The 19,587-nt window shown below is 38.5% G+C and overlaps 2 protein-coding genes across 5 annotated transcripts in view; both read left to right on the forward strand.

Annotated features, from left to right (window-relative positions):
* The first annotated feature begins 1,605 nt into the window (after window positions 1-1,605).
* On the forward strand, window positions 1,606-3,561 carry LOC109414126 (zinc finger protein 436). Its single transcript, XM_062860291.1, has 3 exons — window positions 1,606-1,812; window positions 1,897-2,018; window positions 2,077-3,561. Exons 1-3 carry the CDS (start codon window positions 1,690-1,692, stop codon window positions 3,452-3,454), a joined length of 1,623 nt encoding a protein of 540 aa, XP_062716275.1. The 5' UTR covers window positions 1,606-1,689; the 3' UTR covers window positions 3,455-3,561.
* Window positions 3,562-17,756: 14,195 nt separating this feature from the next.
* Window positions 17,757-19,587, forward strand: part of LOC109415077 (sodium leak channel NALCN) — a 36,697-nt gene continuing 34,866 nt past the window's right edge. Inside the window, exon 1 of one of the 4 annotated variants that reach the window (XM_062856012.1) lies at window positions 17,757-18,252. In XM_062856012.1, the coding sequence (XP_062711996.1) occupies window positions 18,160-18,252 (93 nt within the window). In that variant the 5' untranslated portion in view covers window positions 17,757-18,159. Of the gene's footprint in view, window positions 18,443-19,587 lie in introns of all 4 variants that reach the window. The other 3 variants (XM_062856011.1, XM_062856014.1, XM_062856013.1) reach the window with 3 other exon arrangements.

Raw genomic sequence — 19,587 nt, forward strand, 5'->3', positions numbered from 1 at the left:
GCGTCCAAACGTAAAAAAGTTCAATAGTTGCATCTTCTTAAGACAATTGTCACTTTAATAGAAGAAGAGATAGTTGATGAAGAGAAATCGATCATGTTACTTTGGCCCTCATTTCAACTCAATCTGTTACTTTAGCCCGTATTTAAACCACAAACCTATAAATAAGTATGTGTTCAAACTCAATCTAAACTCAAAGGATTACTGCACGAACTTATTCTGGCCTGCTTACTCTCACGCGAAATTTGACGTTTGAGCGGTGTCGGCACCTCTCAAACGTCAAATTTTCTGTGAGATTAAGCATGCCAGCATAAGTTCGTGCAGTGGACCATAGGATAGATCGGTGAAGTACTAGATTTATAGTAATGAGCTGAATTTTAGTATGGTGAGAAGGTCAATTCTTCGTTTCTGCAATGAAATGGTGCAAAAAGCGTGGATTTTATGCCAGGGGCGATCAACTTCGAGAACAGCTGCATCGTAAATACGCACGTCGAAAACATACTTCTTGGTATTATGATTCCTTGCCTAACTTGATGCTGTTTGAGAAAAACTTTGGGCAACAATATTGTTGTTTTCTCCATTTCTTGCAAAATAAACAACATAGTTATCTAAAGTTTTGCTCAAACAGCATCAAATTAGGCAAGGAATCATAATACCCACGCTTTTTGCACCATTTCATTGCAGAAACGGAGAATTGACCTTCTCACCATACTAAAATTCAGCTCATTACTACAAATCTAGTACTACACCGAACGTGCCCCATTATTGGATTACCGTATATCACCTTTTAATGCACCCTAATGTAAACGAAAAATGTAATGCATCATTACATTGATAATGCCAATCTAAAGGATTATTGTATGACAAGTGTGGGATTACTGTTTTTCGCATTGCAAAGGTTGATAAATATGCAGTCTAATAGGAGGCAATCAGTGAAGTACTAGATTGAAAGTAGTGAGCTGGATTTTTGTATGGTGAGATGGTTGATTCTCCATTTCTGCAATGAAATGGTGCAAACAGCGTGGGTTATATGATTTCTCGCCTAATTTGATGCTGTTTGAGAAAAACTTTGGGCAACAGTGTTGTTGTTTTCTCCATTTCTTGCAACATAAACAACATAGTTATCTAAAGTTTTGCTCAAACAGCATCAAATTAGGCAAGCAATCATAATACCCACGCTTTTTGCACCATTTCATTGCAGAAACGGAGAATTGACCTTCTCACCATACTAAAATTCAGCTCATTACTACAAATCTAGTACTTCACCGATCTGTCCTATATAGTCTATTTTACGAAACGACAACAGTGTTGATATTGATATTAACACTCACGGGCTTGGGCGCAACCTCCTGTCAAATTTTCATTCATGAAATGAGCGATCAGCTGATCCGAAACGTCTCGTAAATTGGCTCATAATATAAAAATGCTTGTGGTTATTTGGGCCAGCTCATTACTTTCAATCTAGTACTGGCATCCTATAAATACCTAACTGCGTTCTTTTCTAATGTTGATACAGATTTATGCTGCATGGGCAAAATGAAAAATAAACAATTTTGACGTTTCTCTCTTCATCCTTTCACTCACTGTTTCGTTTTCTCCGCGCAGTCTGCTGTTAGAGTAAAACCCGGAAAATTTTAAACATTAAAAATAATTAATTTTCCAAAACAATCAGTTAAAGGCAATTCATACAACATGTTTGAAGTGTGCTGTCGCTTATGTTTGGAACAGGTCCCCTTGCAGAACATCCATTCCCTCTATGGAAAGCACAAGGACTTTCTGATTCGGGACAAAATCTACGAGCTGTTTCAGATTAGGGTAGGTATTTGAAATTCAAATTTACACTCACCTATTATAGAAAATTTCGACTTTGAATTAGTAATTTTATTTCTGTTCAATTAGTTTTCAGATACAGAAAAACTGTCAACGGTTTGCAATGATTGTTTGGGGAAAATCGAGACTGTCGATGCTGTTCGATCGTTTTTCTTGGAAGCCGATAGAAAATTCAATGCACTTTTGGCTGAGTAAGTCGACATGTCTTAGGTTGAAACTGCTCGTATAGTAACCTTTATTGTATTTTAGAAGCACTGGTGAATCCAAACAGAATAAAGTCGAAAATGTGGAAACAACTTCGATGGAAGACGAACAAGCCAATTGCCCAGCTACATCATCCGTAGTCGTAGAAGAACATATCGACAACACGCAGTTAGTAACCTCCAATGATGGATCCAATGAAAACGATCGACACATTACCAAATCAGAGGAGGGAACTTCCTGTGAGGACCTGATTGAACCTTCCACCAGCAAGCAGGATGACATTGAAGTACTTCACAGCGAATCAGAATCTGACAACGAACCGGTGGCGATTAACGATCCTTGTGGAAGCGAGAATTTTTCTGTATCCGGAATATCGGCTTTCGATCTGAACAAACTGGATCACCAACCCGACCCCGAAAGCTTGGAAGATGTCAATCAAGACGAGTATATTGTTCACCCGAGCGGAGAGATATACAATTCCGATCAAAACTGTGCGCTGATTACTATGGACCATCAAGATATGTCCTACATTATATCAGATGACGAATCTTCCGAAATGAGGGACCTAGTAGAAATCTCGGAAAGTATGTCAGAGGATCAAGCATTTAACATCGTTACCCTCGAATATCAATGTAATGTTTGTAACGACATATTCGAGAACGCCGTCACTTTCCTCCAACATACGAATACGGTACACGCTGAAGAGTATCCGCATAATTGTAGAAATTGCTATCTGATTTACAGAACTAAAGATGACCTGATTGCTCATGACTGCACGGCCAAACCGAAAATTTTCGGATGCTCAGAATGCTCAGAGAAATTCCATTCGCTGAAAAATCTTCGAAACCACACCAGAAACATTCATGGACGATCTAATATTGATATTCCCCAGAAAATAAATCTTTTCAAATGCGACTTTTGCGATCTGACCTTGAGTAACAATCTACAACTTTTGGATCACGTTCAGTCTCTACATCCGGAAGACTACGTACTGCACCCGTGCGACTTGTGTGAAAGAACCTTCGGAAACACCCAAACCCTGAAAGCCCATCTTCTCGCGCACGAACGCAACTACAAGTGCAGCTTTTGCGATAAACTGTGCCCGACCGCCGTGTCGCTAGCCGGTCACGAAAACACTCACACCAAGGATCAACCCTTTCAGTGTGTCCAGTGTGGACGGAACTTTGCCCAGTACACCAGTATGCGGCGGCACATGAAGATCCACTTCAACGAGAAAGCGTACCAGTGCGACTTCTGTCCGAAACGCTTCCGCCAGAGGACGGTCATGCTGACCCACCGGAGGATTCACACCGGCGAGAAACCGTTTTCCTGCGAAACTTGCGGCAAATCCTTCCGTGATCACAGCACGGTGGCAAAGCATAAGAAAACTCACGAGAAGAAGGCGTCGGCTAGGAAACAGTAAAACACTCAATGTAGTGTAAATTTTATGACAAACTCATGTTATCAGTACTTTTTTTTAATTGTATTATAATGTTTAGCAAATAAATCGTCGAATTACAATCCTAAAAATATCCCAATGAGAGAGATGCATACTTAGTATGCATTGCATACAATGGTTTGCAAATAAAAAGTTGCATTCGCTGAGGATTTACTCACAGAACCCTGTTCACAAAACACATTGACAATGATTGTTCTTTATGGTCTGACTTGGTCGATTCTCTCTTTCTCTAATAACCTGATTGAAACAAACTAATAGCTAATTATTTAATAACTATTCTTTCTGTTCTTATAGCAAGATGTAGAGGACGGATTTTAACCGAAACATTGGAAAACTTAATACCTGCTTTCTGTAATAACACAAACAGAGAATAGATAAAGAGAAATTGATTATGTCAGTTAGGCCCAAATGTAAAATCATTGTCGATATCTATGCTGCCGTGAATCGCATATCTGTCCCATTTGCATAGGAAATCCAGCAAAGATGGGACTGATATGCGATTCACGGCAGTATGGACAGGACATAGTCCATTACGATTTTATGGATGAATAATTGACAGTAGGTGGCGTCCTAGTAACACGTGAATATCACTATTAAAAATAGTGTCGTTTCGATAAATGACTCATTGGACATCTATTTTTTTTAGGTTATTCGTAGATTTTTGGGTTGCAAAATGATGAGACGACAAGGAGCGTCCAACATAGCTTGTGTGCTTAGCTGGTAATGCAGCCTGGGCACTGTTGTCCCGCTGACTTCAGCTAGAATGAGGAGGTACGTCCCGAACGTCTTGTCACCAAGGAGGTGTGGTTCAAACAACCCCTGTCATCCAGCGCGCAACGGCTGAGTATGAAATGCTCCCCCACCGGAAGCTATACCTAAGATGGCAGCCCCATCACGGTGGATGGGGGACTTTAGGCCAACAACCTACTGTCTGTCTACTGTTCCCGAAACTACAAAACCGTTACAGAAATCGAAAATGAAAGATTCGAACTGATTCAACGGCAACGACATTTAGCGCGAAACAACGGACAAGAAATGGAACTTGGAATGTATTAACCCTAGCCCAGCAGGCTAAACTGGCACAATTGGCCAATGAGGCATGCCGTATGAAGATTGAGATACTAGGACTGAGCGAAGTCCGTTGGCCGAACTTTGGAGAACACAGATTGGCGTCGGGCCAAATTTTGCTATACTCTGGCCTACGAGGCAAACACGCTCCTCGTCACCGTGGTGATGGTTTTCTGCTCAGCGCTCATGCCCACGATGCGCCCATGAAGTGGATTAGAAGATAATTGTAGCCAGATTCAGAACACAGGTTCCAAACCTAATCATGATCCAATGTAACACGCCAACCGATGCTGCCGAAATGCAAGACAAAGAGATCTTTTACAGCCAACTGACTTTAGCGCGAAAGTTGGTTCCGAGAACTCGGACTAAATTAGCACATCATGAGACGCCATGATCTCGGAGAAATGAGCGAGAACGATGAGCTGTTTGCAGAGTTTTGTGGCCACAATGACATGGTGATTGGGGGCTCGCTCTTTCCTCATCGATCAGTGCACAAAGTAACATGGGTTTCCCGTGATATTGTCACGGGAAATCAAATCGACCACATCTGTATCAGCCGAAAATGGAGACGGAGCCTTTTTGATACAGCATCCGCTCGATAACTGACTGCTGTTTAACTAGACTGCTTTTTAACTGGGGCCCAGTTAACTGTTTTGTCCAAATTTTAAACATTTTCCCATAGTTTTCATAGGGTGACGCTAGAACAAATCGTTTTATCGCTCTAATTTTTTTGTTTCAATTTTCTCATCAAAGTCGTCAAAGAACCACTTTTAGAGTTCCAAAAACGTACATTTTCGTGCACCGATAATGTTGCTACGTCATTCCGTTCAAAAGGTATTGACGATTTTCTAGAAAATATAGGCACTATTCAACTATCTTTCTTGAGTTACAAAAATAACACCTCTCTAACTTTTTGATATGTTTTATAACAATATTTCTTCTTTTGAATGCTGGAAAAATATATTTCTCGCGTTACATTTGAAAAGGGCCTATCCCTAAAATGTAAACAAATCGATTCTGATACCTTTCCATAGCATCCCCCAACAGTAACATACTGTGCAAACATCACCCGCCTAACCGTTAATCTTATCAAAATAAACCCCACCTTCAAAACGGCCGATCATTGCTTTTTTTCCCAATCATTCATAAGCCAGTGTGCCAAATGGGCCAGTAACGGTAAAATTTTGTTTTCATTTGTTGGTCCTCTCGTTTAAAGGGCCGACAACCGAAAATTTTCCGAGCGGCACTCGGCCCGAGCGCCGAGAGAGAGAATTCTCTCTCTCAAAAACGGCCAAGCCTTGGTACGATGTCAACAACGGACTCACTCGGAGGACCATTCCACGCTAAGAAAATTTTAGAAAGACTCACAATAAGGCTTACACCGAGTGAAAATTTTCAAATTAGCTTGACATGTTTATCCATAATTTTTCATACGTTTTTGATAATTTTTATCGCAAACTTGATTATTGAAGCTTAGATACATCTATTCTTGTGTCATTAAAACGAAAAGCATGTTGAAAAATCCGAAAACGGTGAAATACGAACAAGAAATGTGATGGAAAATGTTTGCATCGATTTTTCCCAATGTTTACGTTCTGGGGATAGGCCCTTTTCAAATGTAACACGAGATTTGTTATCTTTGCCCCAACCCGTAATATCGCCTTTTGAATAAACTATGATTTTTGCGATCAATTTTTTTTTCGATCAATTCTGACTATACATGTCAATGGTTGCTCCTCCGTGATTGATCTGAACTGGTACCAGTTGCACTGAGATCCAACTGAATAAGGGGCTGGGACATTCCACTTATTCTCAAAGTGCAATTTTAGCAGCTCATGCATATTTGATCAATAACGGCGCCGGCCAAGTCCTTATAGTCAGCTGGGAAGGGAAAGGAATGTTAGAGTGTACTGGTTGTTGCTACTAGAGACCGAGAGCACTCTGCGTCCCCACAATCAGCACGGACTGGGGTATTTGTTAGATGGAAAGGATGGGAGATCTGGGAGTCACCGTTGGGTCGGTGATGCGATCCATGGATTGTGGTTATTTATAGCGTTCGTGATAGATTGTGTGGTGAATAAGGTGAATAAGGTCAACCGGCACAGCACGCTTTGGTTGCATAACTCATAGGCGTTATGTATACACTGTGCTGTGAGTGGGAGTTGGAAGGGAGGGAAACGACTTTTTTCAATTCGTTTCTGGTTCTAGCGATGGCTATGAACATATGAATATATATGAGTTGTATATGTAGAGAAGAGAGAGCGAGAGAAAGTGGATAGAAAGATACAAAGTAGGATGAAAAGGACGGGCCAAGGATTGAACCCTTGACCTTCTGCATACGAATCAGAAGCGTTAGCCACTAGACCACCAAGCCCGTCTGCCTTTTGAATAAACTATGATTTTTGAAGAAAAACGCTCATAACTGTTGAACCGAAAGAGATAATGACCATCTCAGCGCACGAAACGTCGCGTTATTAAATGCTCTACAAGTGTTTCTTGGGCGACTTTGATGAGAAATTGAAAATGAAACTTTTAAAGACAGAAAACCTGTTTCTTGAATCACCCTAAGCTAATTCAGAAAAGTATCTCTAGATCAGTCAATTTTAAAGCTACCAAAAAAACTGTCTTCAGCAAACTTGCTCAAAATTGATAGATCTACAATTTATCCAAAGAATGTATATAGCTATTCTTGAAAATAAAAAAGTTTGGTTTCCAATTCTCTTAGAAAATAATATGGACCACCCTAATTTTCATATACATTGGAAAGAGGGCCTTATTATGAGGAACAACTTTTTAGAAGACCATATTTGTCTACAAAATCATTTGAAGGCGCTGAATGCATCTTTCCTCGTAAATCTGGTTCGTGGACCACTGTGCCGTGTTGCGGATATTCCGGAAGATGGAAGCGTAGCAGATCAATAGAGCGCCATCAAGAACGCCTCCATCGCCACCGGCGACAATAATTTGGGTGAACTGCACACCCGGAAAAAGCAGTGCCACACTGGGCCAGAAACAGAGATTAGCAAGACAAAACCTCTAGCACATTGGGGTTACGTGCTATCAAGTTGGTGTCTTCGGCAAAGTTGTTGGGATTTATCTGCGCCTCAAATTGCGCTTGGAATTTAGTTCGTGAAACCGCCGCATAGGTGGCGCTGCGGTGCTAACTTTTTTATTTCACGTCCTAGAGCTTTGGCGTCTTCGGCAAAGTTGTAGAACAGGCAAAAATATGAATAGTTGTCGAAGATACCAAAACGGTAGCTCTTAAAATAACAAAGTTACATTGAATTTTATAAACGAACGACTTAAATTTTCGGTTTTATGTCATTATCTTGTTTTTCAGCCTACATGTTTCCATGGCAACAGAAAACAAAAATCGCAGTAGTCGAACAGGTTCGTACATTTGAAATTGTATTTCACTTTTGCAACAATCATGCGTTTTGAGGAATAATATATACATTTGTATTACTAGTAGAAATTCCTGTATTAGTGTATATGAATGTTATATCGCTAGCTGTCGATGTGTACCTTCCTGATTTTGCCCGAATGAAACGCATTTTTCGTAGGTGAATTCACTTCTAGTATCTTTTATACTTTTGTTTCATGCATTTTAAAATCAAATCAGAAACAATATCAACAGCAAAACTGAAGAATTTATCAGATAAAAGTTAACAAATTATCCATTGTGAAGATAGCGGACAAAAGGTATATTAATTCACTTATATATTTATTATATTAAGTATGATTGAAGTAAAGCAGCATTAGCATGCGGAATATTGCGGGATTTTTCTAGAAAATAAAACTGTCGATGAAGTAGGTGGAATCTTAAACTGCCTATGATCGCATATCAGTCATATATGCTGGGTTTCCTATTCATATGCGATCATGGGCAGTATATGAAAATTAAAATCAATCGCCCCGGGTGAAATGTTTTAAAAGATGCTCGTCAACTCATTACGCTTGATATAATAATTAGGGTGTAAGTGTCATAAGTAATCTCACGCTCCCAAATTCATCCTATTTGTAAACAAGCGATTACGGCACCGTTCGATTCCGTTCTTTTTGTTTTTTTTTGTTCTCACTTCTAACAAAATTACAAAAATAAGAAACAAAACAAACAGCGCTTCAATCCCGTGTTCTTCGTAGGATGAAAAGGGTACGAATACTCTTTTAGTGAAATAAAAAAATCTACCTCTAGCCATTCTGCTATTTTGTAATCGCACTAAAACTGTAAAATGAATAATTCGAAAACTTTTATCTGACAAATCTTTCAGATTTTCTGTTGCAGTTGATATTGTTTCAGTTTTGACGTGAAAACGGATAAAACAAAGGTAAAGTTGGGACTCAAAAGACGCTGTCATCCATTTTACGCCAACCACAATATATATCATACAAGATCAGCTAACTTATATCCGATCCAGTTTATTTTTTGAATTCGTTTGGGCTCAGATTAGGCTCCTCTTTAGACTTGTCTAATACTGAAAATAAACTTATTTGGATGTACGACAATCTGGAATTTGCGGTGGGCGTGAAGTGAGTGGAAGCGTCTTGTTGCGGTCTCGAATGTTTAAAAAGATTCAAGAAGAGAATTTACTAACCTACATGCGTTTCATTCAGGCAAAATCAGGAAGGTGCAGATTACGCTATATCACTCATATACACTAAAACAGGAATTTCTACTAGTAATACCCAGACAAATGTATGTATTATTCCTCAAAACGCATGATTGTTGCAAGAGTGAAATACAATTTCAAATATACGATCTTGTTCGACTACTGTGATTGTTGTTTTCTGTTGCCATGGCAACATGTAGGCTGAGAAACAAGATAATGACATAAAACCGAAAATTTAAGTCGTTCGTTTATAAAATTCAATGTAACTTTGTTATTAAAAGAGCTACAGTTTTAGTGTCTTCGACAACTATTCATATTTTTGCCTGTTCTACAACTTTGCCGAAGACGCCAAAGCTCTAGGATGTGAAATAAAAAAGTTAGTACCGCAGCGCCACCTATGCGGCGGTTTTACGAACTAAATTCCAAGCGCAATTTGAGGCGCAGATAAAACCCAACAACTTTGCCGAAGACACCAACTTGATAAGACGTAACCACAATGTGCTAGAGGTTTTGTCTTGCTAATCTCTGTTCCTGGCCCAGTGTGCAGTGGATAGCAGATGATAACGATATTCCCCAGTCAACACACGATCGCAAATGATGTTGAATAGGATGCTAAAGTGGAGGCGATATGCGTACACTTTCCACGCGATTAAATGGAAGCATGTACGCATGTGGCCTCCACTTTAGCATCATATACGACTTCGTGTTAGCCGACTCGGCTCTCGAGAAGGGAGTGAAACTCTCAAGTAGACGGCACAAAAAAGCGCGGTCGGAGTCCCTATCCGTCGAAGGCGAAAAAGCCGCAAACACCAGCGACATCCGTCTCCTCTACAATGTCTCATGTCATTGTCTCACGTCTGGACAGTTATTTATTGATCGATCTAGCTGACCAGTTGAAACGCTGGTTCGAGCATTTTGGAAACCTTTTTCAAGTGTCGACCACGCCATCAACACCTCAGCATGATTCGCTAAGGGTTCGACGCATTACCCGTGTCAACACCGAAGCTCCATCAGTGCAGGAGATAGAAACAGCCATCCGTAGCATGAAATCGAACAGAGCCCCAGGGATCGATCGCATATCAGGTGAGATGCTCAAAGCTGACCCCGTAGTATCCGCACAACTACTGCATTAATTAATCTGCAACATATGTGAAACCGCGAAGAGGAAAAAAAGCAACGTCAAGTGCAGCCCAACTGAGCTGTCAGTTGTAGCCCGTTTGATTACGTTACTTAAAATGAGTAAAGTGTTGCTATCCGAGATAAATTCTGAAGCCAAAATTCATTCCGAGCAGCATTTTCTTCTCCTATACTGTCAAAAATTAATTGAAAACAAAATATTTCAATGATTACTTTGCTTGGCGATTGTGGGCGATGCAAAATTTTACCTCAACATGATTTTGTGCGTGAATGGGATTCAGTCACACTGCATGTGAGGTGATGCGGTCACGTACGTGTTTGAACCTGTGGGGTGACACGGCTGTCAAACTCGGTACATCGCCGCTCCACCCATCATCATTTTTGGTACGGCGCGTTTTGGTACCCACTTTCTGGTCGGTTTACCCTAACTTGCTCCTGATTTTCGGGTGTGTTTCTCGTGTGTTGCTAGTGCTTATTTCAGAAATTACACATTTTAAACGAAATCGTTGTTTTGATGATTGTTTCTCTTTCTTTATCACTTTGCACGATATTATATGTCGCAGCGAAGCAGCGTCGATGTTTCCAGCGCATTTTTTCCATGAATTAAGCAATCAAAACAAAACATTAGACGCCATGTTGAATTTAATGCTGGGTAGATGATTCTGGCCCTTCGTCATCCCTCTGGTTTGAACCACCAGCCCAAAACATAATGTCAACACAGATAGGAAGATGAAAAAAATAACAAAGTGGAGAAAAAGAAGACCGTCTTCGCGAGTCTCGTCTCAGATGCGTACATGCTTCCTTTTGATCACGTGTAAAGTGTGCGTATATCGCCTCCACTTTTGCATTCTATTCAACATCATATGCGATCATGTGTTGACTGGGAGGATATATGCTATCACCGCTATTGTTCATCATCATAATCGACGAGATCCTGGTAGGTGCGATTGATCGTAAACCAAATCGGCTGCCCATTACCACCACCTGAATGACTTCGAACTGGATGATGACGTTGCTCTCTTACCCGACGTCTCCACTAGACAGAAATGTCTTGCCATTTTGCTGGACAGATGTGTCATGACAGAAATGTTTTCTCGCTGTTTGCATGGAAAGCAGCGGTGTTGATCATTTCTGTTACGTTTTCTCTTTCTGGCAGCAAAATGGCAAGACATTTATGTCTAGTGGAGACGTGGGGTTAGCTAGCTCAACGGCGCTCTGATATGCAGAGCAAGCTCGATGATCTTGCCAATCGCTCTTCAACGGTAGCTGGGCAAGCAGTGGAGAATGTTGAAAGCTTCCAATATCTTGGTATTTGACGGCCGATGGTGGCACCAAGATCGATCCCGAGCAGAGGAGAATATCTAATTAATAACTACAAAATCACATAACATGTTTTTATATCTTGTTTTATTATTATTTAATTATCAAGACATAGCTTTTTCATAACAAGTTTTGTTGGACCATCTCATTTTATTATAATCAAGTTATTGATACACATCCACTCAATTACATTTCAATAACATGTTTTGTTGAAGTATGAGTTTTGTTATTGGTGTACTATTGATCAAGTTATCAACAATAGCACAATAATAACAAATTTTGAAATCAAAGCAACAATTCGATAATAAAGATCTGTCCTTTTGTTTGGTTCCATTTTTGTATTCAGTGAGGACGGAAATTTCTGAATGAATCCTCTGAAAATTCTTCAAATAATATTCGAAAAACACTTGGAAGATCTGGAGGAACACTTCGAGATGTCTTGGAGGTGTCTTCAAAAGAACTCCTGGCGCAATCTTCTTAAAAAATCCAAAAGAAATTCTTCTGAGCAATTATTAGAACTCTTGGCAAAATCTTTTGAAAAACTCCTGGAGAATTCATCGGAAAAAACACCTGGTGAAATTCTCAAAGAAATTTTCAGAGAAATCAGAAGATGAAATTCGGGACAAATAATAATCACGGGTAATTCTGAAGAAATCCTTGAAGGGATTTTGTTCATAGGTTTAGAGGTGTCTTTGAAAATGTGTGAATGATTTTTTTGAAGAACTCTCGGAGAAATTTCTGGATGATTTTTCTTTTACATTCTCTTTGAATGAATTAAAAACTGAATAGGGTGCGGGCACCGGTTTTGGCCAGTCTAAGGGAAACCATTTTTATAAAAATAACCAATAATCCAATGAAAACTACCAATGTGTTAAATGAAAGGTTTCGATCTATACTTTATTAGAAAAATGCTGAAATCAAGCCAATACTTGGTTTTTGTATTAAAAGTGCCACTGGCCATAATAGAAGCATTGCCGCAGTTTTGGCCATATTCTCAACTTTGGTTTCTATTTTGGCCAATCACGTGTATTTCTTATGGGAGTGGCCAAATTAGAAGCACCCTGGCCAAAATAGATATATGGGAGCTGATTTTTTAAGGAAAATTATTTTTTTCTTCCAGTTTTTAATCAAAATGTACGGTTTTCACAGCTGTAATCATCATATTATATTAGAATCTACTAGTAAAAAATAAATTTATGCCGATTTAGATCGTAACAGGCTGAATACCGCACTATGGCCAAAACTCCGGGCTGGCCAAAACTCCGGGCTGGCCAAAACTGAAGCATCTACCCTATATTATTTTTCGATCATTTAAAATATTGTTACTCATGTTATTGGTGGGTTTTGTAAACAAAGTGAATAATTTTATATAATTGCATATTCTGATACTTATCAGAATTTATACTTAGTATCGATTTTAATATAACAAATTTTGCTTTCCGATTATTATCAATAACATGTTAATATCAAAATTTGTTATTGAAATATTTTCCAAATTCACTGTTATTAAAATGTTATTGAAACTAACAAAACAAGTTATTAAAATGGTTTTCCAAGAACATTTTTCTGTTATGATATTTGTTATTTTGCCGCTTATGACAGACAACAATATGTTATGTTAATAACTTATAAATAACCGATTCTATTATTCAGTTATTTTACGTAAATAACACAGCTCCTTATGCTGTTGTTATTCCCTTCTGCTCGGGTAGGCGCACGTATCAAGAAGGCGAGCGCTGCATCTGCGAGTTTAAGAAAAACAAACAGATTAGTAGACGCACCAAAATCCGATTTTTACCTCGAACGTGAAATCTGTGCTGTTGTACATCAGTAAACTTAGTGTGTATCAGTGAAGAACACTCAACGGCTGCAGGTCTTCATCATTAGATGTCTGCGCTATATAAATCGTGCATGGTGGTCTCACAATTGGATCTCCAACGTGGAGCTCTATCGTCGATGTCTTCAAAAGCCGATAGTAATATAAATTTGGGAGCGAAAGATTAGGTGGTTCGAATACACTTTACGCAGGGGCGGAAACGAAATCTGCAAGCAAGCGTTAGATTGGAACCCAGCAAGACATCGCAACAGAGGTAGACCCACAGGCTCATAGCGGCAAAGCCTCAACAACGAAATAAAGCAAGTCGACAGAAATTCGAACTGATTACACGTCAAGGCGATGGCGGGCAATCGCCCAGTATGAAGATCCACAGACAAACAGACGTATCACTTGGAACAAAATGCGATAAAAATCGTCGTCACGCAAACATAATCGCCCAATGCTAATTACGCTGTGATACGCAAACCTACTGAGTAGATGGCGGTAGTAAGCAAACGTCAAACAGGAGCAAAAACGATGTGAGCGCCATGAACGAGCGATTTGCGAACTACGGAATATTTGAATTATCCGATAAAAAGTGAAACGATGAGTAGTGAGTAGAATGAGACGTCTGTTTGTCTGTGGAAGAACTTTTAATTCAGCCTTCTGCACCACCCACCAGGGGTGCTCAGGATAGAAAGTAGTAAGCATGCCTTTTGGGTTTTGTTTTAATTTGACCGAAATTCCAATAATGGGATTCTCAATATATTAGTGTTTGTCCGGCCTTAATGATTGTCATTTTTTAAAGAGACCCTGTTAAAATTTCTGATTTCTGAATTCGTTAAGGACTTCTTTCTAATACATTGTGTAAAATTCCAGCAAATATCTCCTATAGAGTTCTACAGAATGTTTCAACTGAAAATTCATCTAAAAAACTCCTGCGTTGATTTTACATGGAACTCCGCAAGATATAATTTCGAAAATTCTAAAGAGTGGCTACTATCTGCAAAAAAATATGTAAAATTTCCAGTGAATTTGATTTGGAAAAAATCTTGAAATTTCGAAGTCATTCAGGGAATATTTGATGGCAAGAAATTTTAGTAGAGAATTCATTTAACTATTTAGCGTTACATTACAATTTTATATTACACATTTCTCACCCCACTGAACCACTTTCGCAGTTAGAATAAGTGTGGAATCGTGAATAGAACTTCGATTTTGCATCGAATCGTGTTTGCATCCTAGAGAGTTAGGGTCTTGAGTATGCTGCACTGAAATAAATTTTGTTGTTGTTTCCACCGAATCCATGGTAAAATTAAGAACTGTACCAACAATTTTCAACCGAATGCAAAATTCTGTTAATTGTACTGAAACATTGTCAATATAACCATGCGTGAAGTACCATTGACTAAAAACATTCTTGATGTTACTATTTTGACATTGTATTTTTGACCATGTTTATCTAAGACGCGCAACATTCAAGTCTACATGGTCGAAATTACAATGCCCAAATAGTAGAACCAAGAATGTTTTTAGTCAACAGTAATACACGCATGGTAATATTGACAATGTTTCAGTACAATTAACAGTATTTTGCATTCGATTGAAAATTGTTGGTACAGTTCTTAATTCTACCATGGATTCGGTGGAAACGACAACAAAATTTATTTCAGTGCAGCGCTCACGGTTCCTACTCTATATGAGGGCGGTCATACATATGATTTTCGCTAATAGCATGATGAACAAGATGATAAATCTGTTGATTTGATATATTTTTGCCTCCCAAAAGCATTTTTTGTATTGTATAATAAATTAGTTCAATCTAGTTTTTAGTTTTGTAATTTTCGAATAGAAAGAAATATAAAATAGTTTATTTTTTGCTTCATGGAGCCGAATTTTTTTGTTTTGTGGTATTGATTACCAACTGATTTGTATACAGTCACCTCGGTATAACGTAGCTTCGATATTACGTAACTCAATATAACGTAACTTTTTTATGGTTCCAACGTTTTGCTATTTAAATAATAAGCGTGATTCTCGGAATAGTCTATATGATATTACACTCCTCCTGGAACCAAGCCTGCTAACCACCCAAGTAACCACGCTTTTGAAGCTGTACGTATTGCATAAATAACGCACATATATTTACATGCATTACGCTATATAAACCATTGAAGTTGAATTAAAGTGGGAAGTGGCGCCACAATTTTTGAATTACGATTATACCAGTATAATCGTGAGTCAGCAATAGTGGCGCCACTTGCCACTTTAATTCAACTTTAATGGTTAATGTAGGACAGTGCATACCAATATATGCGCTTTATATATGCAATACGTACAGCTTCAGCAATATGGTTACTTGGGTACCTGCTAGGGGATTTGTTACTTATAATCACATGAACAGATACCTAACATTTGACGCTTGAGCAATTCGAAATGTAAAAATGGAAAAGAATCTTGTTTTATGCAATATTGGTTGCACAGTGGTGCAAGTGGAATGGCCGGCTTGGACCCCTATACTCACGTTTTCAAGAGAACTAATCATAAAAATTCGTAACAAATGTGCTCGATTTGAAAAAGATGCCTCTTTTTGCAAGTGAGCAAAGCCAAAATAAACAAGTGCAGCTTGTTTCGATGCTTTGTGCCTTTTAAGTTTATATGTAAAATTGCAATGGGATTTCTTGATTACCTTATTAACAATGAGAGTTTTTACCGAAAAAAAAAACTATGCTTGTAAAATCGTGGCAAATGAAAAATGATGAACTGTAGTGCATATCAAAAAAAAACCTTACAACATAAAGACTGCCCCAGAAAGTATGGACGCACCTAGTCTTCAGTTGTCTGGGCCCGATCGATGGTTCTTGTTTCGGGCTTCGTTTCGATTGTTTCCGCTTACTATAGGATCGAAAATTATTATGTTCTTTACCATGATGAACATTGGAATTCAAAATGGTAACTTTTTTGGTCATACACCGCTCTGTGTTAGTTAGAAAATATTTTGTTGTGCTCAAACACCTTCATTATTTGTTTATCCAAACAAGGATTACCAGGATCTTTTATTTTAACCTAATTTTTGCATATGCTTAAACGTGTTATCCCCTCCGTGGTTGCTAATTGCTGGTTGCACTATTTTCTAAATTACTTCCACCATATTTTGTTCATTTCCTAAGTGACCTTTCAAACTCTGTACATCGTTTGTGCACATTTTTTCAATGATGTTCCGCTGAAGGTTCATGTATTTTGAAACACACTGTTGGAATCGCAAAAACTGCTATACAAATGCTGAGAAAATAGGTTGTCCAACAGGATGTAGCTTTCAAAAAGAATTAGTCATCAATAGTTTTGAAATGCCAGTGTTTTCTTACTGCGTCCATACTTTCTGGACCGGTCTTTAAAAGCGCTTGCGTATGACTACTGCGACCCATACAACACATAAAATACAAAATGTTATGAATGAAAATAAAACATGTACATCGAAAAACCACGTGTACGCACGTTGTCATGGAAATGTAGTAGAATCGTGAAAGCCGACTCCATTGATGAGTGCAGAAACGTTTACAAACAACAACCGATTACTACAATGTTTACAAAACAAGGTATCAACAAGTTGCCGTTTGAGGGGAGTTTTTGTAGAATCAGGAGAAAACGTTGGAAAAATCAACGCGCCAATCAAAACGCTCCATTTTATAAACAGACCTGTTGCCGCACACACCTGTTGCCTACATGGGGAATGTGGAAAATTCCAGTTTTCCAGGCAAATGCACGTAACATCGGGAGCAAATTTTAACTACCAATCAAGTCAACAGATGTCACTAGGATGAAAAATTGACTAAACGTGATTTTACATAGCATTTGGTTTGTTTTAAAGTGCATCATATGTTGCAGAGTTTGGTTCCGATATGAATGGAAATAGAAATTGAAACAACTTCTACTAAAATTTAAATGAAATTCGGTAAAAACTGATAAGCGTTATTGCACGTTATCAGAATAATTGTCCATGAAAATAAATTCCAGTCAATTGCGGCCCAACATTCGAATTTATCTGAGTGCCGCTCTGTACTTTTCACTGAGTAACTCTTACTTAAAAGTGAAAATAAGTATCAATTCAATAGTAATGTGATTAAATTTGTATAATTTTATAATGTTCAACTAAAAAAATGTGCACTGGACGATTTTTTCGCAAATTGGTTCCAGCTGTTACATGTGTTATAGCTTAATTTAGGGAGAGTTTTATAATACCAAAGATATAGATCGTTGTGCGCAAACTCCGTTTCCGAATTTCCAGCAAAATGCCAAGGTGCAATATCGATTAGTAATACATTTTCGCTTTTCAATCAGTTGAGTCGAAGAACTGTTGAATAAGCACAGTTTAGGAAAAATATAGCTTAGTGTAACACTGAAATCACTCAAATTAGGTTTGAGATCAGAATTACAACTGTAGTGTTTGTGTGAAATTAACGGAAATGCCAATCTCTGGAAAATGGCAATCAATAATAGGTGAAAACGAGCAATCCAGTGTTATGTAAATATTGAAATTAGGCAGGAAACGGTATTGCAATCCAAATACTCGGAAATGAATTCAATCAAACAGCATGGAACAGTAATCAACCATTAGCAATCAGCCAAAGATTGTTGGATTATTTCCGTGCCCACTCTAGGGTGTGGTTGCTGGAGTCTGTGCTGGACCAAACGGCGGCCATATTGTGAAAAGTGAAAAAATGCTGGGCCGAAAGCAGAGCATTAAGGGCGAACCCATTCTGGCAGATTACGGCCCGGAGGAATCCCTCAACGAAAGTGCCGATATCGAATGGGTTAACAAGGTTTCCTGTCCGCTTTATTCAATTCATTTCGTTGTAAATTTTTCATTTCGATGGTTGGTGTTGTGATTCACTATGTGTCGGTGTTATATCTATAAGTAGTATGTTGATAAGTTAACCCGTTTATAAATATATGGTAGAAGCGCTAGGCACAAACCCAAAATCTGACCATGCGCTGTAGAAGGTACTCTTTCCAGACAGACGAACCTATAGCTTGTATCGATTTCGCTTTCTCGCACAGTTTTAGATTTGCACTCCGAAGAGCATGTTGTTGAGAAAATATTTATGCTTTTTGTTTCGTTTTATTTATGAATGCATGATTCACTAAGTATGAGACTGAGAATGTTTGGCAAACTAAATCAAGGCTGCAAATTAATTACCTATCAAAGTGTATCTAAATGCATGATAATCGATGGATGTTTCAATAGCTTTTTTTCTTGCTTATTGGATTAAGGGCCGATTTCTTCACCCTGGTTTAAGGGTTAAACCTGGTTTAACTGTATGAGAATGCCTGGCTTAACGGTTAAGCCGAGGTGAAGAAATCGGCCCTAAGATACATACTGAAACTCAACAAATTTATTGAAGATAATGTTTTTGTACAAAGATGTCTTTAAACTACACACCTCATTTAAAAAATTTGGGGTTTTTCAGGTATTCCTTTTGGAGTATCTAAAAAAGATCTTCTTGAGATTCTTCAGGGGCTCCTCCTGAGATTTATCCAGAGGTTGTTTCTGCAATTCCACCAGTAGTTGTTCCAGAGATTCTTCCAAAAAATCCATAAGGGATATCTCACGAAGTTCATGTCATAATACGCCTAGGAGTTCGTCCTTTGATTCCTCCAGGAGTTACAGCCAGCCTCCTGCTAGATTTTCTACTACGATTCTTCTAGGAACTCTACTGAAGAGTTCTTCTTGTGAGACTTCTCCTAGAATTCTTTCCCTGAGATTCTTCAGTAGTTCAGAGTTTTTTCACGGGTTTCTTTGAAAATCCTCCAGGAGCTTCTTTCTTAACATCGTTGGGCATAGCGTATCTTTGTGCCTACCACATGATCCTACTCATGTAAAATGGTCGTTGGCAAAAGAATCACATCTTAGTTGATAAATATGGAAGTGGTAACAGTAAGCTAAGTAGCAGGCTTTTTAAACTGGGGATGTTACATCAAGAAGAAAAAATATTATTAGAAAACAGTAGTTGGCTTCCTAGAATAACTCCTGGTAAAAGAAAAGTCTTGAACGATTTTCAAATGAAAATTCCACAATTTTTTGAAGGAATTCTGATAGATACTGCAGAAACTTTTTGCAGTTTATCCAGAAATTCTCTGTATAAATG

This window comes from Aedes albopictus, chromosome 3 (genome assembly GCF_035046485.1).
Source record: "Aedes albopictus strain Foshan chromosome 3, AalbF5, whole genome shotgun sequence".
Lineage (NCBI taxonomy): Eukaryota > Metazoa > Arthropoda > Insecta > Diptera > Culicidae > Aedes > Aedes albopictus.